Here is a 17,397-nt window from a genome sequence, read left to right as displayed (position 1 = left end):
GGACACCCAAGTTCATTTCCTGGCTTTGGCCTCGACTCCAGCTTCCCATCAGTGCAGACTGCAAGAGGCAACAAGGCAGCCAGTGACGGCTCAAGCAGTCGGGCCCCTGCCACCCACTCTGGAGACCTGGACTGCGATCCCAGCTCCTGGTTCCCGGCTTAAGCCTGGCCCAGCCCCAGCCATTGCCGGCACTGGGGGGACATGCCGGCAGGCGGGAGTTCTCTCCCCTCTCTCCCCGTCTTTGTATGTATGTGTGTGTGCATGCATATGCATGTACCTGCCTCTGTCTCACAAATGAATGAAAATTTCTTTTTTAAATGAGAGAAAGAAGCAACAAAGTGTTATCTGCAGTTTCAAAGACAGAACAGAATGAGCAAACACTTGTCCAAGATTTCTAGCTTTTGATTTCTTTGAATGGTCCCCTAGCACCAGCTGCCTCTGAACACAATCTGCCTGATGGAGTCACAGGCACACTTCTTGAAAACAACAGAACACCCAAAATGACAATCACCAGGACAGAAATACCTTGGAGAAAACCAGCCAAGGCCAATTACATTATCTGAGATTCAAATGACTCACGGTCGTATAAACTGTCAATCGAGCAGAGCAGGCCATCACAAGACCTATTTTCTATATTTACTTGTGACTCTAACGGCAGGGAGATGACAGGCCCTGGAGTGAGACATCAGCAATCAGACTTGGTATAAATGAATTAAAAAGTTTATTAGTCATAGAAAAAAACAGATTTCTCAACATTAATTCTTACACTCCCTGTAAAACAATAAGCTTACAGAAAATTTCTTTCTCGTGAACAGAAAAATCACTGTACTTTTGGTCCAAGATATGTTGGGATTTTTTCCTTCTTCTTCAGATGACAGATGGGTGTAGCCGAATCTATGAACGAGTGTACTTGCCCCAAATGTGCAACATAAACACAGAAGCGATGAACAGGAGACTCATAACCAACACTGGAACAGGGCCACTGGAAATAAGAAGAAGGCATACGTCCTTCAGTAATAACGCGGGTTACACACGGAACACTGAAGACTGCCAGGGCGGGGGCGGGGGCGGGGGGGGGGGGCGGGTCTGGAACATTATTTACAACCCTTTAGACTGCTCCCCGAGTGATCACGTGGATTCTCTGAGAGTGATGATGGCACTGGGGTTCAGAAAAGGGTCGTTATCCTTCAGTGAAACAAGACAAGCACAGAGGAAACGATCCGACGTCTCTCTCGAAGACGCCAGTCTCTCTAGTTTCAGGTACCCAATGCTTCCCAAAAGTGAAGAAAAACTCCCCAAACTCTCCAAGTGCAAATGGTCCAACTGCCAAACTTTCTTCCTCAGCTCCACACTTACCTAAAGACACCCTTCATGGTCTAACTACAATGCACTGGATGTACGAGAGGGAGTAGCACACTACATAATTTACACAGTATTTCCACACACAGGAGCCCACTTGAGCTCGACGACAAGCATTAATCTCATTTTTGCCTACGGGAACCGAGGCTCAGAGAGTCCGAGGACCCCCGCTACACAGGGGGCAGCAACCCCACACACGCTGCTCATCTGGCCGCCACTAGGTTCCCACCTTTCCACAGCAAAAAGGAAACTGACTTGACTCATCAGCCCTTCCCCCGTTTGAATGCTTTTCACACGGGGGCTGGGAATGTGCCTGTGGTGAGACAGCACAGACCCCGCCTCTCTGCCGCTTCCTGCCAACACCAGTTTTGGAGAATTCAAGACATCTCACTTCACCTCCCAAATACAACCAGGGAGCAGAGAACGGAAGAAGCCACAGGAAAGGACTCTTTGTAGTCACCAAAGCAGTGGACGTCATCCCAGGGAGGTCACGGGGCGAAAGACGCATGGAGATCAAAAGCCTTGCTACACTCCTATTTCATTCTTCCAAAATTCGTGCAACTACCGGAGCCAACCAACAGATAAGGCCGTGGGCAGAGCCTTGATCACACCCTCACTGCACGGCCACATCAGAGGAGCAGCAGCAGGCGCCTCGGGCTGTCGGAGAGCAGGCGATGGCGAACCAGCTCCCACTCCCGGGCTGGCACTGCGGGCCTGCGCCTTCCGCTGTACAGCGGCAACGTCTCCCACAGGGCTGCTCGGCTGCTACGTAAAACAACAGACATGCACCTCAGGCTTCCAGTAAGCTGCAGGAAATGCTATTATCATCAACCTGCAAAACTTCCAAACTCCTAGAAAAAGACAAACAGCAGTTCTAAGATGTCGCTGTGGCTCCAAGCTGTGGAAGTACAGGTAAGAATCCCCAAATGCGTCCTTTCACCAAAACCTCCTGTCTCCGAGGGGCTGAGAATGTGGTGACACCCAGCCAAGTGGCTTCAATCCTGCAGGGGCGGCCAGCACTCTGCACAGAGCACGAGGGCACAAGGGCACGAGGCCGACCCCCACACAGCAGCCGGTACCAGCTGCTTACCAAGGGTATACAACAGGCCCCTCAGACACTGAGCGGCAACTGGCTCCAAAAGCTCTCCAAAATACCAGGAAAAATCACTTCTAACAAAGACCAAGAGGTGTCAGAATGCCAACTCAAGCACCCCAACCCCGAAAATTACTTCCTAAATACATTCCCATTTCACCACACAAGTCTCCAATGTAACAGGGAAAAAAAATCAATAAATGCCAAGTCTCAAGAACTCCAGGGAAGCTTTGCAAACTAAAGGGTCCAGCCAAGCTGCGGCTCACAGGAACTGAACCGATCCAAGTTAACCCAATTTTGTCTCTGCTACCTGAAAGGAAGTATGGGAGCCTGGGAGACTTAACAGAGTATCTGGCCCCTCCCTTGCTGTCTGTCTTCAAGCAGGTCACTCTGCCTCTCTGAACCTGAGCTTCCTCATCTCAGGATGGCGCATCTCCCTCCTCACGGGACGGCTGCACAGGCCAACTCGGAAGTAGGTGCTGGAAGTTCACGGCAAAGCACCTCATGCTACACAGATGAGAGCTGCCGCTATGCCAACTCCTCACCCGCCGGTTCAGCGAGGGAAGAGCTGTGAGCAGTGGCACTCTGCGGGCAACCCTAACAGCAGCCGCGGGACCGAGTCTGCCCCACAGAGCCAGATCCCGGCCAGGGAGGCGAGCAAGGCCTGGGGTGAGGGTGGGGGGGCCCAGATGTCCAGCCCCCTGCAGGCAATGAGCCCTCCCAAGCCCGGGGCCTGCAGTCTACTCACCACCCACCAGGCCAGGCGGCCAAAGGGCCTTCGGGACCAGGGCCTGATGGGGAAGGCCTTCCATCAGGCCGAAACCGTTCCAGCTACGCCTCCAGAACTCTGCAGAGCCTGGCAGCTTCTGTCCAGATGGATGCTCCTAATTCTAGCGTGGGGCAGGAACACCACAGGAAGAGCAAGTCCATCGAATTAGCGCTCTCCCTCCAGTTCTCTCGGCTCCCATCATTCACTGCGACACAGCTACGTGCAGATCGTCCCCGCTTCACCCCTGCATGACCAGTGTCATCCCAGGCCCTAAACTGTCTAACTGGCTGTTCAACGGGCACACCCCCATGAAGTGTCTGTGCACTGCACATCTCGCGGGAGCAAGTGCCAGGGGATGGGGGCGGCCAGCGCTGGGCCGCCTGATGACACGGGGCAGCACACGGGTGTGGCCAAACTTACACTTTGAGCCCAGGGGAGTCTTCGGTGTAGAACCGCCACATGCCCCCGGTGCCGGCGGAGGTCGTGCGGCCCGCGCTCCTCGTCCCACAGCTGGCATTTTTCCTGTCGGAGAAGACAGTGTTACCGAGATCCTGTTCTCAAACCCCGATGACGGCAGCGTGCCACACACCATGCTTACACCGCGCTGGGCCCACTCACACTCCTGCTCTCACTCCTCTGGCCGGAACCTCCAGGACTGAGCGCCAGCACCCGCCCAGGCCCACAATAACCCTGCACAGTCGTCACGTGACCACCGTATACACAAGGAACACAAGGCTAGGCAGAGGCTGGACAAAGCGTCAGGACGGCAGCGCAGGCTGGGGCCGAGCTGGACGGCAGGGCCAGGCGCCTGCCCACACCGGCCGCCTCACCTGCACAGTGCACTTCCATTTCTCTTCCTGTGAAGCCAAGTATACACCCATTTAAAAACGCCCTGAATCCATACAATCCATATAATCTGATCTTAAAATAACTACTTTAAAGGTGTGTTTTTTTATGGCAAGAAACAAAAAGCAGTATGCTGTAATAATATTAAGGTTTGAAAATAAGAGTATACATTTAGGAAAAGTGTCTTCAGGATGTGGGAAACGCAGGGGAGGAAGGTTGTGGGAGGAGCAACACGGAACAGACAGCCCCCGGGAGACACAAGGCGCTGAGTGGCACTCACTCCGCGGCCAGGAACATGCCCTGCAGCTTTGCTCCGCCCTGTCTGGAGAAGCCCCGGGTCACAGCACCTCTCCCTTCACGCAGCGTGACCCCAACCCTGGCTGCTCAGCTTGCCCCACGAGAGCGGTACAATATGGGATGGGCGAAGCGATGAAAGAGGAGGTAAAAGGGGATCTTCTTCAGCCCATTTATCACCAACTCAGAAGTCGCAAGTGGGGAGATGGGAAGAGAAGAGAGGGAAAGCCCTCCCCATCTTGCCCCTACCATTAACCAAATCCCAGAACACCCTCCCGTGCAGCCCCATTCTGGATGTGTAGGACGGGAAGCCTGGAATTTTGACAAACAGAAGGGCAGGTCGGGAGGAAAGAGAAGCAAACCCCCATCCCTCCCATCTCTTCCCACCTTGCTCCCAACTCAGGTCCCAGCGCCCAGCTGACCCCACCACGGCCTTGACCCCACCGCCTGGACGCAGGCAGCGCTGTCTGGAGCTCCAGGAGGTTGCCCCCCGGTGTGATGGAGTCCTGGTGCTGATCTGGTTCCAGCAGAAGAGCTAGGCTCACGGTAGAGCCCTGAAAGCAATCGGTGTGACACATGACTGAGGTTGATTTACTGCATGCACTGTATTTCAGACACATTGATTATGGAATACATGGTGGCCTGGGAACCTGCAACTCCATCTGTATGACTTTTCCCATGGGAAAACTGATTACAAATAGCGAACATAACTGCACAGGCTTTTCCAGAGTAATCCATGCAGGTAAAAAGGCTTTCGCACAGAGATACACATCATTTAATCTGTGGGGAAGGTACCTGAGATTTTCCTTTGTTCATCAAAAGGAGCCTGAGCTGGAAGATAAACCCAGTGTGGACAGGGCAAGCCGCGGGCTGTCAGGACCAGGACTCAAACACTTTGCACCATTCCCGCAACCTCCCAGTTCCATTTCCCGTCTTCAGTCTCCTAAAATTTCAGGGCCCCAAAGAAATAAGCATGGCTTTTTTACTACCTTTTGCATCTGCAAAGGACTGGAAACCCAGGGTCCCTAGTGCATAGCAGGATGTGCTCCTTCACTGGGAAGCGAGGAGGCAGGGGTCCAGCACAGAGCCTGCTTCCATCTCCCACGTTTCCCTCTGGTGACCGTGTGGCTGCGCCCCCCTCCTCTGCCGTGGCATGACGGTTTTCCTAACCATCCCACACCTCGTGCTGGTGTTCCTCTAGAAGCTCAGGTCACCGAGCCTCCCCTCTCACCACGCCTCCTGCCTCGGACAGCTATTCCTCCCCAGACCCTGCGCCATCTGCTCCCTTGCTTCTCTCAGTTCTCTCCCCCAAGGCCACCTGCTCCGAACAGCCCACCTAAAGCAACCGCCCACCTTGCCCCAGCCCCACAATTCTCCACCCCCCACCCTGCTTCGCATTTCTTCATAGCCCTCACTGCCCCAAATCCCACTGTTTGCCTTGCTTAGGGTCTCCTACACTGAACATCAAGGTTCACAAGGACACCGGGTTGAGAGAACAATCCTCCGAGCTAAAACTGCACCGGGCTTGTAGCAGACCCTCAGGAACCATCTGGCAACCCTCAGTATCCTGCCTCCTGCACCATCTCACAGCCCCTGCTTGAGCGCTGGGCGGGGCTTCCCGGCTACACTGCTACAGTCTCCTCACCTTGCTTTACTGCTCCCCCATCCCCACGGCAACTTCCCTGTAGGGTGCACAAAGCCAGCAAGGACTCGAGACCCAGTCTGAACTTATTTTCCAGTTTTTTGTCACCTCACTGAGCAAGAGCGCAAATCTGCAGACCACACAATGCAAAGCACTGCCATTAACCGTCTTCCTAAGTACGGACAGACTCTCAGTCGGCAGACACTCATAGTACACTGTGCACACCTAGTTAGCGCCAAAACCCCAGAAGGGAATAGCACAGGGTCTCCCCACGCACACAACCACAGTCTGTCTAGCTACACTGACCCTACCACGCTGGATCTTACAAGGTGATACCAAAACCCACAACTTCAGAAAGCGCATCTGCCCTCAAATGCTTAAGTTCTGCCTTTCACCTGTTTACCGGTTATTCCATTTTTCTTTGATTGCTATATTTACATCCAATACAGGAAGTATGTGTTTAAAAAAAATTTTTTTTTTATTTATTTAAGTGGTAGAGTTATAGAGGGAGGAAGAGACAGAGAAAGAGGTCTTCCATCTGCTGGTTCACTCCCCAACTGGCCATAATGGCCAGAGCTGGACTGATCCGAAGCAAGGAGTCAGGAGCTTCTTCCAGATCTCCCATGTAGGTGCAGGGGCCCAAGGACTTGGACCATCTTCTACTGCTTTCCCAGGCCACATCCAGAGAGCTGGATCCGAAGAGGAGCAGCCAGGACTTGAACCAGCGCCTACATGGGATGCCGGCACCACAGGTGGAAGCAGCTTACTACACCACCGCATCAGCTCCAGTATGCGATGGCTCAAGTAGCTGGGCCCCTGCTACCCACATGGGGAGACCTGGACTGAACTCCCAGCTCCCAGCTTCAGCCCAGTCCAGCATGGCTGCGGTGAGCATTTCGGGGGAGGGGGGTTAATCAGAAGATCGGTCCTTTCTCTGTCTCTGACTCCGGAATAAATTTTAAAAACCTAAAAACTAATTCCCAGATGGCCAGCTTCTGTGTCTCAGTACTGCTTGTTACTGACCAGAACCATTCTCCAAGGACGTGCTTTCCATTCTGGTCCCAAGAACCTCTGAAAGCCGCAGTGGGCACAGGACAGCCCTAGAAGCCACATGACCTAACCCACGGCTTGTACTTCCCTTGACCTTCTTCGGGTCGGGAGACACAACTGTTCACGCTCATCTTCCCATTTCTGACGCTCCTCCCAGGATCTCTAGGTACTGAGCTGGAACGTTTCACAAGAGTTCCAGTCTCCAGCCTCCGATCTCCCACGGCCTTCACGTGGTTAAGGCTCGCTACCCGCTCCCGTGCCGGGTCCCCTCCTCCCCAGACAAAGCCTGACTGCTTCCTTCTACAGGGCGCTGGACTCCCTCATCATCGCTCGTGTCAGGACTTAAGGTAAGAGCTGGGGAAAGACATGAGTGGGGCAGTCTATTACAGTCCAACGGGACAAAACTCCACGGCAGCACAGGGGGAGACCAGCAGCTCCTGCTGCCTGCGGGCAGTGAAGGCCTCCAGAGGACACCACCTCCGCCAACAGCCTCGGTGGCTCCTGAGCTCCGAAAATGGCAGTCAGCTCAATAGCGCTGGGTCACAGAATGGGGGTGTGTGTGTTAAAGGATCCCCTAGGTATAGCCGCTCCTCCTCCTCAAGGAGAAACTAAAAACTAAGCGGAAGAGTAACGCAGAATGCACTGGAATGGCAGCGCCGCAGAGACGTGTCCCCGAGCAAGGCGACAGCAGACAGGCTCACAGCGAAACTGGGCAGCAGAAACGGCGGAGGGGAGAACTAACAAAGGTTTTCCAGCAGAAAGTCGAGCCTGGCATACGCCTGCAGGGTCAGCGAGCCTAAGAAGGATCCAAGTCCCCGGCTCTGGGTAAAGGGGCACAGAGCAGAGAGGACACGTAACTTGGGGGTGGGGGAGCAGGGGTGCGGCAGAGCCCAAGTTTCGTGTCCACCACGCTGTGTGTAGGAGACCCCCCCGAAAAGGCTCCGGCCCAGAGGCTCCAACTTAACGACACCCCTTCCGCTTTGCTCCTCTAAGAGTTAACACCTGCCAACTGAGCCACGGGAAGACCATGTTGCCTGCCTCCCCAGGGGCCTTCACTACCCCCGCGGCCACGTCACTTGAGCATCGATTTCCCTTGTGCGTCTTAACCTCCACCTCGCGACCAGAGACTCCTCGGGCCCCGCCTCGCCGTGTCCGCCACCCAGCCGGTCCCGGGTCCTCACCTCTGCCGGACGGTGGATCCCGCCGCACGCGCGGCCACTGCTTTGCTAGGAGAGCGTCCTGAGGAGCCCACGTTAGTGCCGCTGGGGGTCGGACCTGGCTGTAAAAGCAGACAGATGGACGGGTGAGCGAGGCGAACCGGACTTCAGACCCCCGGCTCTGAGACCCACACCCAAACGGGAGGCTGGGGAAAGCAAGGGAGCCGGGATGAAGGGCCAGGACTAGGCGGGACTCAGAGGGCCTGGGAGATGCGGAAGAGGAGGCTGGGGGCAGCTGTACCATTCTGGAGGTTGTCGGGACGCCGAGGAAGACTGCCGGAGAGCACCAGGGCCAGCAAAGCACCAGCCGCAGGAGAGATTGGCTCAGGCCCCGCCCCCAGACCGCTTGGCAGGGTCCTCGCCGGCTCCAGGGACGCCTGAGCTGTCCTACGATTTGCCTGTAGAAATTCTGCTACAGAGAACTTGGTTCGCCGCTGACTTGGAACTACAGACCTTCCATCTCTCTCCAGTGGATTTCAGCTTCCTTCGTAGGGCCCAATTCCTACCAGAGCGAGGACATAGCTAAGGTCAGACGAGAATTTTCCTCCGGCTATTCTTAGGCGCCCACAGATTTGCGCTGATGTGGCCTAACAGACGCACGCACGGCGGGGCGGGGTCGACGCGCACTGGTCCACCGCGGCCAAGGGGGCGGAGCTTTCGCGGAAGCCCCACCCACCGCACCCCATCTGAGATCGGCTTGGCTTCCGTACCATGGCGGAGAAGCGGGGCCGGGACTGGGACCCGGGTCCCAAGCCGTCGGTGCTGTTCCTGCACCCGGACCTGGGCGTGGGCGGCGCCGAGCGGCTGGTGCTGGATGCGGCGCTGGCGTTGCAGGCGCGCGGATGTCGCGTGAAGATCTGGACGGCGCATTACGACCCGAGCCACTGCTTCGCTGAGAGCCGCGAGCTGCCGGTGCGCTGCGCTGGGGACTGGCTGCCGCGCAGCCTGGGCTGGGGCGGCCGCGGCGCCGCCGTCTGCGCCTACGTGCGCATGATCTTCCTGGCGCTCTACGTGCTGTTCCTCGCCGACGAGGAGTTCGACGTGGTGGTGTGTGACCAGGTGAGGAAGCGTTCCTCCTGGAGCGCAGGGCTGCAGCCCGGGAATCTGCATTTGAACTGGGGCGGCTGTGAAGCGAGTGGGGGTCGCCCTGAGAATCGATAGCGTTAGATGTCAGGCACCTTTTCCTTGGGGGCGGCTCCTGCGTGGTCTTCGCTCTTGGCCAACACTTTTGGTGACTACTTCCGGGCTGCACGTGCGCTGCTGTCCTCACGGTCCCTGCGGTGCCAAGTTGGCCACACCAAGCTGAACACGCCATCAGCCCCTCACCACCACCAGCGCTAACGTGGCTCCCAGGGGTCTGGGGAGAAGTCCAGGTCTCGACTTTGGGAAATGATTGTCCACCTGCTCTCTAACTTTTCTAGATTTTTTTTTTAGTGTTCTACCCCCCCCCCCGAAAGTTTTTTTAATTTAAAAAGTAACATTTGCTCGGAACTGACAACTCAAATACTGTGAAAGAATATAGTGTAAAAAGTCCGTCCTCGCTGAAGATAGCCATTGCTGAACTTCTGAATCCTACCGGAAATTGTGGCTACACCAGCGTGCGTGCATGAATGTGTGTGTGTGTGTGTTTACAGATGTATTTTCTTATTTGTAAATAATCGGGATGATGACAAACCGGCACCTTGTTTTTTTTTAATCAGCAGAAGTTTCCCTCTGGAATCTCTTTATCCATCAGTGTTAGAGAGCCACCTCATTCTTTGTCGTGACTGGAAATCCACTCTTCTCTCTTGTGGACTTTTCATGTGCTGCGCATTGCGCCTTCTGACCAGGTTTTCATGAACACATCGATGATTCTCCCTTACCTTTGGGCCTAGATTTGTACTTTCTGCAAGCATGTCTTTTGAGGAACATTCTTAGAAATAAAGTTGGTGAGCAAAAGAATGGCTCCGTTATTGGCAGATTGAGCTTCCAAAGACGTCGTGTGGCTTGACCGTGTCAGGACGTGTGACGGAGCCGGCCACTGCACACTCTGGTCCGTCGGGCATCATCAGCCCCTGTAACCTTTGCCAGATCCGAAGGTGGAAATGGCACGGCCCTTGTGTGTCTTCACTTAGGATTTCCGGGTTACTCTGGAGCATCCTTGCTTCTGTGGAAGCTTCTACTTAATAAGCAAGTAATTGGACACTTACCAGACAGGCTGCTGGCTGAGTAAGCCCGAGGCGGCCGACACTGTGGCGAGTAGAGAGACCTTGACTCAAGTTCTGTGTGGGTTGCTGTAACCGGTCACTGCAGATGAGTTGCACAGAATTCCCAGAGCTCAGCTGCCTCAGGTGTTAAGTGAGGAGGGGATTAACTGATTTGTGACGTTTACCCAACCGGAAAGTCTTAATAAGGCCAGCAGTAGTTTCTGTCCAGGAATGACCGTGATTAATATTTTAGTGAGCACATACTATGTGCTAATCTCTAGCATTGCATATATACTAGTGCATTAACAGTCACAGAAACTGTTGGGTTTTCTGACTGTAATTGGCACCGTGTTACAGAAGAGGAAACAGGCCCAGAGAAGGCTAGACTGCTCGGTCGCAGTCAGATAGTAGAGCAGATTCGAGCCCTGTCGGTCTTCCGTGACAGAGCCTGTCGCGTGAGCTCCTGGAGTTCGTCCTTAAGCTCCTTGGAAGAATGACTTGGAGCTGCACTCTCCGGTACAGTAGCCGCTAGCCACGTGTGGCTGTCAGGCACTTGAAAAGTGGCCAAGCTGAGATGTGCCGAGGTGTGAAATACAAACCTGATTTTGAAGGTTTAATGTGTGTGGGGGGGAAAAAAAGATGATGACGACAACAAAAGGATCTCAATACTTTTAGTGTGCGTTACATATGAAAATGATAATTTGGGATAAAGAAAAGATATTAGAATTGATTGCGCCTTAAAAAAGCTTTCTAATGCTATGAGGTTTTGATTTGCTCTCAGTTCAAAGCACTGTTTAGAGGAAGCCACTAGTCATGCAGCTCTCCGAGTGTGCACTGTCCGCAAGCCTCCGCCTGCCCCCCCGCAGGCACTGTGCTGGTGAGAGCCAGGCGGGCACAGAGCAGAATCAGACGTTGGCCACGAGGCACCCACGGAGCAGCAGGCCGCCTGCGTGTCTGTGCTTTGGTCTGGCGGGAGCTGACTTGCCAGTGAGTCCCTTAACCTGCGGCTTCTTTGTGCTTTACCCAGGTGTCCGCCTGCATCCCAGTGTTCAAGCTGGCCAGACGACGCAAGAAGGTCCTGTTCTACTGTCACTTCCCAGACCTGCTCCTCACCAGCAGAGACTCCCTCCTGAAGCGGCTCTACAGAGCCCCCATCGACTGGCTGGAGGAGTACACCACTGGCCTGGCCGACTGCATCTTGGTCAACAGCCAGTTCACAGCCGCCATTTTCAAGGAAACCTTCAAGTCCCTGTCTCACATAGACCCCGATGTCCTCTACCCGTCGTTGAATGTCACTGCCTTTGACTCGGCTGTCCCCGACAAGCTCGACAACCTCATTCCCCAGGGGAAAAAGTTCCTGTTCCTCTCCATCAACAGATTCGAGAGGAAGAAGAACCTGACGCTGGCGCTGGAAGCCCTGGTGCAGCTGCGGGGGAGGCTGGCGTCGCAGGACTGGGAGAGAGTACACCTGATCGTGGCAGGCGGTTATGACGAGCGAGTCGTGGAGAACGTGGAGCACTACCAGGAGCTGCAGAACCTGGTCCAGCGGGCCGACCTCGGCCAGGCCGTGACCTTCCTGCGGTCTTTCTCAGACAGACAGAAGATCGCCCTCCTCCACGGCTGCACGTGTGTGCTGTACACGCCGAGCAACGAGCACTTCGGCATCGTGCCCCTGGAGGCCATGTACATGCAGTGCCCCGTCATCGCCGTGAACTCGGGCGGCCCCCTGGAGTCCGTGGTGCACAGCGTCACGGGCTTTCTGTGTGAGCCTGACCCGGTGCACTTCTCAGAGGCGATAGAAAAGTTCATCCATGAACCTTCCTTGAAGGCCACGATGGGCCAAGCCGGCAGGGCCAGGGTGAAGGAGAAGTTCTCCGCGGAGGCGTTCACAGAACGCCTGTACCAGTACGTCACCAAGCTGCTGGTGTAGCCGCGGTTCTCAGACGCTGATGCACGGTCACCGACAGCATCTTGTGGATTGTACATCTAGTTCTGAAACCAGAACACGAAACCGAGAGTCCAGTACACAAGAGATTTTTTTTTTTTTTTTTTTAGAAATAAACTTGTGTCTTGAAAATGAGCCACATTCTTACAGATCACGCTTCCCTGTCTCCTTTCTCAGACATACGGCGTCTTTTATGCTGTCGTCATTCCGAGTCTTAGCGGTGTTAGGTGAAAAGATGGTACAGCTCCACTCTCAGCAGGAGACTGTCCCCAGAGTACGGCTGCCTACAGATGTGCATCTTGTGTGCCTTAGTTGGTGTTGGTAGTTGAAGTGTGGCATTAGCAAAGTTGATTCAGTTGACTTCTTAGCATAATGAGGACAACCTTCCCAGACTCAGTCCACTGTCATCGGTGAGGAGGGTTTTTTTTGTTAATCCTGCCTTTACCCAGATGCATAGCAAGGGTGCCCTGTTTTTTTTATAGACATGATTTACTGTATTTTTGCACAATGAGACATGACAATAAAACATGTTTAATATAGACAGTGACAATAAAATATTAAGTTGTGGCCTCTGTGATCCATTTTGATACTGTTAGCTACATATGTATTTAAGATGACCAAAACTGAAGTCAGAAAACTGAGTGTTGGCATAAGGAAGGAATATTCACACATAACAGTGTGTATCTTGTTTTGGATGGGCATTTTTGATTTTGTTGTTTTTAATTTATTCAAGAGGCAGAGATAAGACAGCTTCAAACTGCTGACCCAAATGCCCACAACAGCTAGAACTGGGCCAAAGCCAGGAGTGGAGACTCAATCCAGGTCACCCATGGATGGCATGGACACAACTTTTTTTTTTTAATGATTTTTTTTTTAGATTTATTTATTTATTGATTGATAGGTAGAGTTACAGACAGGGAGAGAGAGAGACAGAAAGGTCTTCCTTCCATCGGTTCACCCCTGACATGGCCGCCACGGCCGGCGCTGCACCGATCCGAAGCCAGGAGCCAGGTGCCTCCTCCCAGTCTCCCATGTGGGTACAGGGGCCCAAGCACTTGGGCCATCCTCCACTGCCTTCCCGGGCCACAGCAGAGAGCTGGACTGGAAGAGGAGCAACCAGGACTAGAACCCGGTGCCCATATGGGATGCCGGCGCCACAGTGAGCCAAGTAAGCCATGGTGCTGGACCCTTTTTAATGATTTTTTTTAAAGACAGAGTTACAGAGAGAGAGGGAGAAGCAGAAAGAGAGAATCTTCCACTAGTTCACTCCCCAGATGGCCACAGCAGCCAGCACTACCCAGGCCAAATCCAGGAGCCAGGAGCTTCATCCAGGTCTCCCACACGGGCAGCAGGGGTCCAAGCACTTGGACTATCTTCCATTGCTTTTTCCAGGTCATTGGCAAGGAGCTGGGTCAGAAGTGGAGCAGCAAAAACATGATTTCCTGCCCATGTGGGATGCCGGCGCTGCAGGTGGCAGCTTTGTACCTGCTATCACAGCACCCATCCCATGGACCCAACTCTTGAGCCACCACCAATGCCAACCAGGGTCTGTATTAATGAGAAGCTGCAATCAGGAGCTGGAGCCAGGCATTGCAATGTGGGGCGTGGCTGTCCCAAGCACTGGGCCAAAGGCCCTCTCCAGGGCACATTGCTGATGTCATCTGAGTCTTCCATCATCTGTGCTGTATTTGCTGAGTGTTGGGAGCGGGTTTGGTTTTTATCCTTCAAGGCCTGGCTGCCGAGAAGCTCGCCCTGACCCTCTACCTACCTTGCAAACTGCAACTGATCTCCCTCCACATGCTCTGGCCCTTCCTTGTCACTGGCCAGTCAGGCCTCATTGTTTACCAGCTGGTCCAAGTACAAGTAATGAAGTAATGAACTTAGAGCAAATTTCAGTATACCTTAAAAGCTAAATTTGTTTTTTGATAGAAGAGGAAAGATCATTAGCCAAAGGCTCTGTGTGAATCAACCTTGAGAAAGATTTGCGAGCTGAACACCCCACCCGCCTCAGCTTCCCCTGTAAAGTGGGGTGTTTGTGCCCTTGTACCTGCCTCTTGGGGTGGCCGTGGTGGATTGTGGTCTTGTATGTGAAGGGCTTACGAGTAGTATACAAATGCTATCCTTGCAATTTGGGGATATTGAAAATCACTGCAGAAGTTCCACGTTGGTTCATGCCACGCTACCACGTCCTTTTGGGGTTCCTTAATGGATGAGATCCCAGTTTATAATGTGGCATGTGCGTTCGGGTCACAAGAGTGTTTTAACAAAAAGGCTGCACCAAGAGGAGTTTTCTATACAATGGGAGTGTCAAGCATCTTGAGTCTGATGGCACGAGAAGTTGGGTTGAATTTTGTTTGCTTTGGAGTTGTGGGAGTGTGCACTCAAGGGAAGGACGCCGTGCCTCTGTTGTGGCCTGCTGCATGTGTTTCTGGAAGCGCAGCCTCTCCAGAGGAACCCGGTGGCTTTGATTACTGGATTTGGGACAGACAGCATTGGTCGCACTGTGACCCATAGCAGCTGCTCGCCCAGTCCAAGCGCTGAAACTTTGTTTATTTGAGCATTGTAGGCAGCCTTCCAGAATGAGCTACATGAGTTCGTGGGCCTTTAGTGCTGTTCGTTGTCCTGAGTCCCAGTGGGAACAGTCAGACCCCTCCAGTCCCAGAGGGATGCCGAGCCCCGTGTTCCATGACCTTCGAGCTCCTGCCGCGTTCATTCCTTTCCCCTGGACCTCGAGTGGAGCTCTGCCTATGGAAGGTGCTCACAGCTTCCAAAACTTAAAATGAAGTGAGAAAAATAGAGGACATTGAGGACATTGTGGGTGAGTTGTCAGGAACTCCTCAAAAGGAATTCCAGCACTTGACACAGATCGGCTCCTTTCTGAGTGCTGGGCGTGCGGCAGGTGCATCGCGTGTAATCCTCACAGCCCACCTATGAGGCGCAGCCTTGTGATTAAATGACCTGTCTGTGTCACACGGTCTTGAAGCTTTGATTGCCAAGTCCATCCACCGCTTCCTTCTGTCTGCAGACTCCACGTGGTGTGCTGTTCATTGTAGCTCCCTCTGCAGTTGCACCACAGGGCCCCAGTTTAGAAAGGCTTTGCAGGGCCTGCGCCATGGTGTAGTGGGCTAAGCCTCTGCCTGTGGCATCAGTATCCCATATGGGCCCCGGTTCAAGCCCGGCTGCTGCTCTTCCAATCCAGCTCTCTGCCTTGGCCTGGGAAAGCAGAAGACGGCCCAAATGCTTGGGCCCCTGCACCCACATGGGAGACCTGGATGAAGCTCCTGGCTCCTGGCTTTGGATCAGCCTGGCTCAGGCCATTTGGGGCCATTTGGGGAGAAAACCAGCAGATGGAAGACCTTTCTCTCTGATTCTCCCTCTCTCTGTCTGTAACTCTACCTCTCAAATAAATAAATAAATAAATACAAAAGAAAGGCTTTGTGGCCCACTTTCCCTTTTCATCTTCAGGGTGATCTGGTCAAGCAGGCATTGTGCCCCATTTTATGCCCAAGCTCAGGCAGGTGAAAGACAAAGATCCCAGGACAAAGTGCCCCCGCCAGGATTCCACCTGCAGTGACTGGACCCACCCAGGACCCCGCAGGGAATTTCTCAGTCTGCTCCCTGTATTGCAGTGCACACACGTGTACACGCATACAGAGCGGGCTGGGAGGTGACCGTACTGCACGTAGAACACAGATCCATCCACACATTTTTTTTTTTTTTGACAGAGTGGACAGTGAGAGAGAGAGAGAGAGAGAAAGGTCTTCCTTTTGCCGTTGGTTCACCCTCCAATGGCTGCCGTGGCCGGCGCACCGCGCTGATCCGATGGCAGGAGCCAGGTACTTATCCTGGTCTCCCCATGGGGTGCAGGGCCCAAGCACTTGGGCCATCCTCCACTGCACTCCCTGGCCACAGCAGGGAGCTGGCCTGGAAGAGGGGCAACCGGGACAGAATCCGGCACCCCGACCGGGACTAGAACCCGGTGTGCCGGCGCCGCTAGGCGGAGGATTAGCCTAGTGAGCCGTGGCACCAGCCAGGAACAGTATACTGCTTAACAACGATCCCGTGACTGGTGACCACTGAGCCCCTGTTTGGACGTCCTTCAGAGCTGGCAAAGCTCTGGTTGTCTCGTTTGCACTTCACAGCATCCTTCGGGTGATTATCCCAGACAGGTCCACAGGTGGAAGTCAGGCGTGTGGCTGGCAAGGCGTGGAGCTGCGGCGCAAATCCAGGTCGTCCAACTCCAGGGCAGCTCTTCCGCTTGCACCCAGCCGCCTTCCAAGCGATGCCCCCTGTCCTTACCTGCCCAAGGCGCCAGTGCCACTTCTGCTCTCTCGTTCTGCTCTGCTGTCCGCTGTCTGGTCGCCCGTCTGTTCCTGACAGTCAGCCCTTCTGTCTCCTCCTCCGCCAGGCTCAGGGACTCCTCTGACCTCTTCTCGCATCTCCAACTCCCAGAACCAAAGCCAGAGCTGACTGGGACCCCGGAAATCACCCAACCCAACTTGCTCCACTACCAATGGAAAAACAGAGACCCAGAAAGAAGCAGGAACCTCGCAGGTCCCGCCCGTGGACAGGGCAGCCCTTTCACAGGAACTCCGCACGGCAGCAAAGCCCCCACTGACTGAGTTCCTCCCACCTTCATGCCTGACCACACCCTGCGCGGTTCTGCCCCTGTCTCGAGGGGAGTGCCACCGTGCCTGCACACTGAGTGGGGTGGGGGAGTTCTCTCCATGGCAGGCCCGGTGCCCAGCGTGTCCTGGGGGAGACCGCAGCTCAGGAGGCAGGCAAGGCAGGGATTTTGCTACTGACCCCCAACCAAGGGGCTGCTGGAGGTGGTGGCTCTGAGCAGGTGTGAAGAGGACTGGGAGTGGGGGAGGGGGATCACAGGGGACCAGGCCAGAAGTCTTCCATTTGCCTATTTATGTTTTCCAATGTTCCATAAGTCAGTTACTCCATAAGTTAGCTTTTTTCCTAAGAAAAGTTTAGAATCTTGAACAAT

At 54.1% G+C, this 17,397-nt stretch overlaps 2 protein-coding genes across 2 annotated transcripts; one reads left to right on the top strand and one right to left on the bottom strand.

The window, feature by feature from the left end:
• Positions 1-704: 704 nt before the first annotated feature.
• On the bottom strand, positions 705-8,603 carry SEC61B (SEC61 translocon subunit beta). Its single transcript, XM_017349594.4, has 4 exons — positions 8,512-8,603; positions 8,235-8,332; positions 3,642-3,743; positions 705-982 (listed from the first exon to the last, which is right to left on the bottom strand). Exons 1-4 carry the CDS (start codon positions 8,512-8,514, stop codon positions 895-897), a joined length of 291 nt encoding a protein of 96 aa, XP_017205083.1. The 5' UTR covers positions 8,515-8,603; the 3' UTR covers positions 705-894.
• A 361-nt stretch (positions 8,604-8,964) lies between these two features.
• On the top strand, positions 8,965-12,550 carry ALG2 (ALG2 alpha-1,3/1,6-mannosyltransferase). Its single transcript, XM_002707949.6, has 2 exons — positions 8,965-9,329; positions 11,484-12,550. The coding sequence occupies exons 1-2, from the start codon at positions 8,982-8,984 to the stop codon at positions 12,384-12,386; spliced, it is 1,251 nt and encodes a 416-aa protein (XP_002707995.3). The 5' UTR covers positions 8,965-8,981; the 3' UTR covers positions 12,387-12,550.
• Positions 12,551-17,397: the final 4,847 nt, after the last annotated feature.

Source organism: Oryctolagus cuniculus, chromosome 1, assembly GCF_051225735.1.
Source record: "Oryctolagus cuniculus isolate XC-2025 breed Fujian yellow rabbit chromosome 1, ASM5122573v1, whole genome shotgun sequence".
In the NCBI taxonomy this organism is placed as follows: domain Eukaryota; kingdom Metazoa; phylum Chordata; class Mammalia; order Lagomorpha; family Leporidae; genus Oryctolagus; species Oryctolagus cuniculus.
The sequence above is the reverse complement of the archived record's forward strand: the minus strand, read 5'-3'. Positions and strand labels throughout refer to the sequence as shown.

What these genes read in the sequence shown, in the direction of transcription:
- ALG2 (XM_002707949.6), top strand. Translation starts at nt 8,982, where the DNA reads ATGGCGGAGAAGCGGGGCCGGGACTGGGACCCGGGTCCCAAGCCGTCG. An exon ending in ACGTGGTGGTGTGTGACCAG is followed by an intron (nt 9,330 to 11,483) that starts GTGAGGAAGCGT and finishes TGCTTTACCCAG; the next exon opens with GTGTCCGCCTGCATCCCAGT.
- SEC61B (XM_017349594.4), bottom strand. An exon ending in GGATCCACCGTCCGGCAGAG is followed by an intron (nt 3,744 to 8,234) that starts GTGAGGACCCGG and finishes CTTCTCCGACAG; the next exon opens with GAAAAATGCCAGCTGTGGGA. An exon ending in GACTCCCCTGGGCTCAAAGT is followed by an intron (nt 983 to 3,641) that starts GTAAGTTTGGCC and finishes TCTTATTTCCAG; the next exon opens with TGGCCCTGTTCCAGTGTTGG.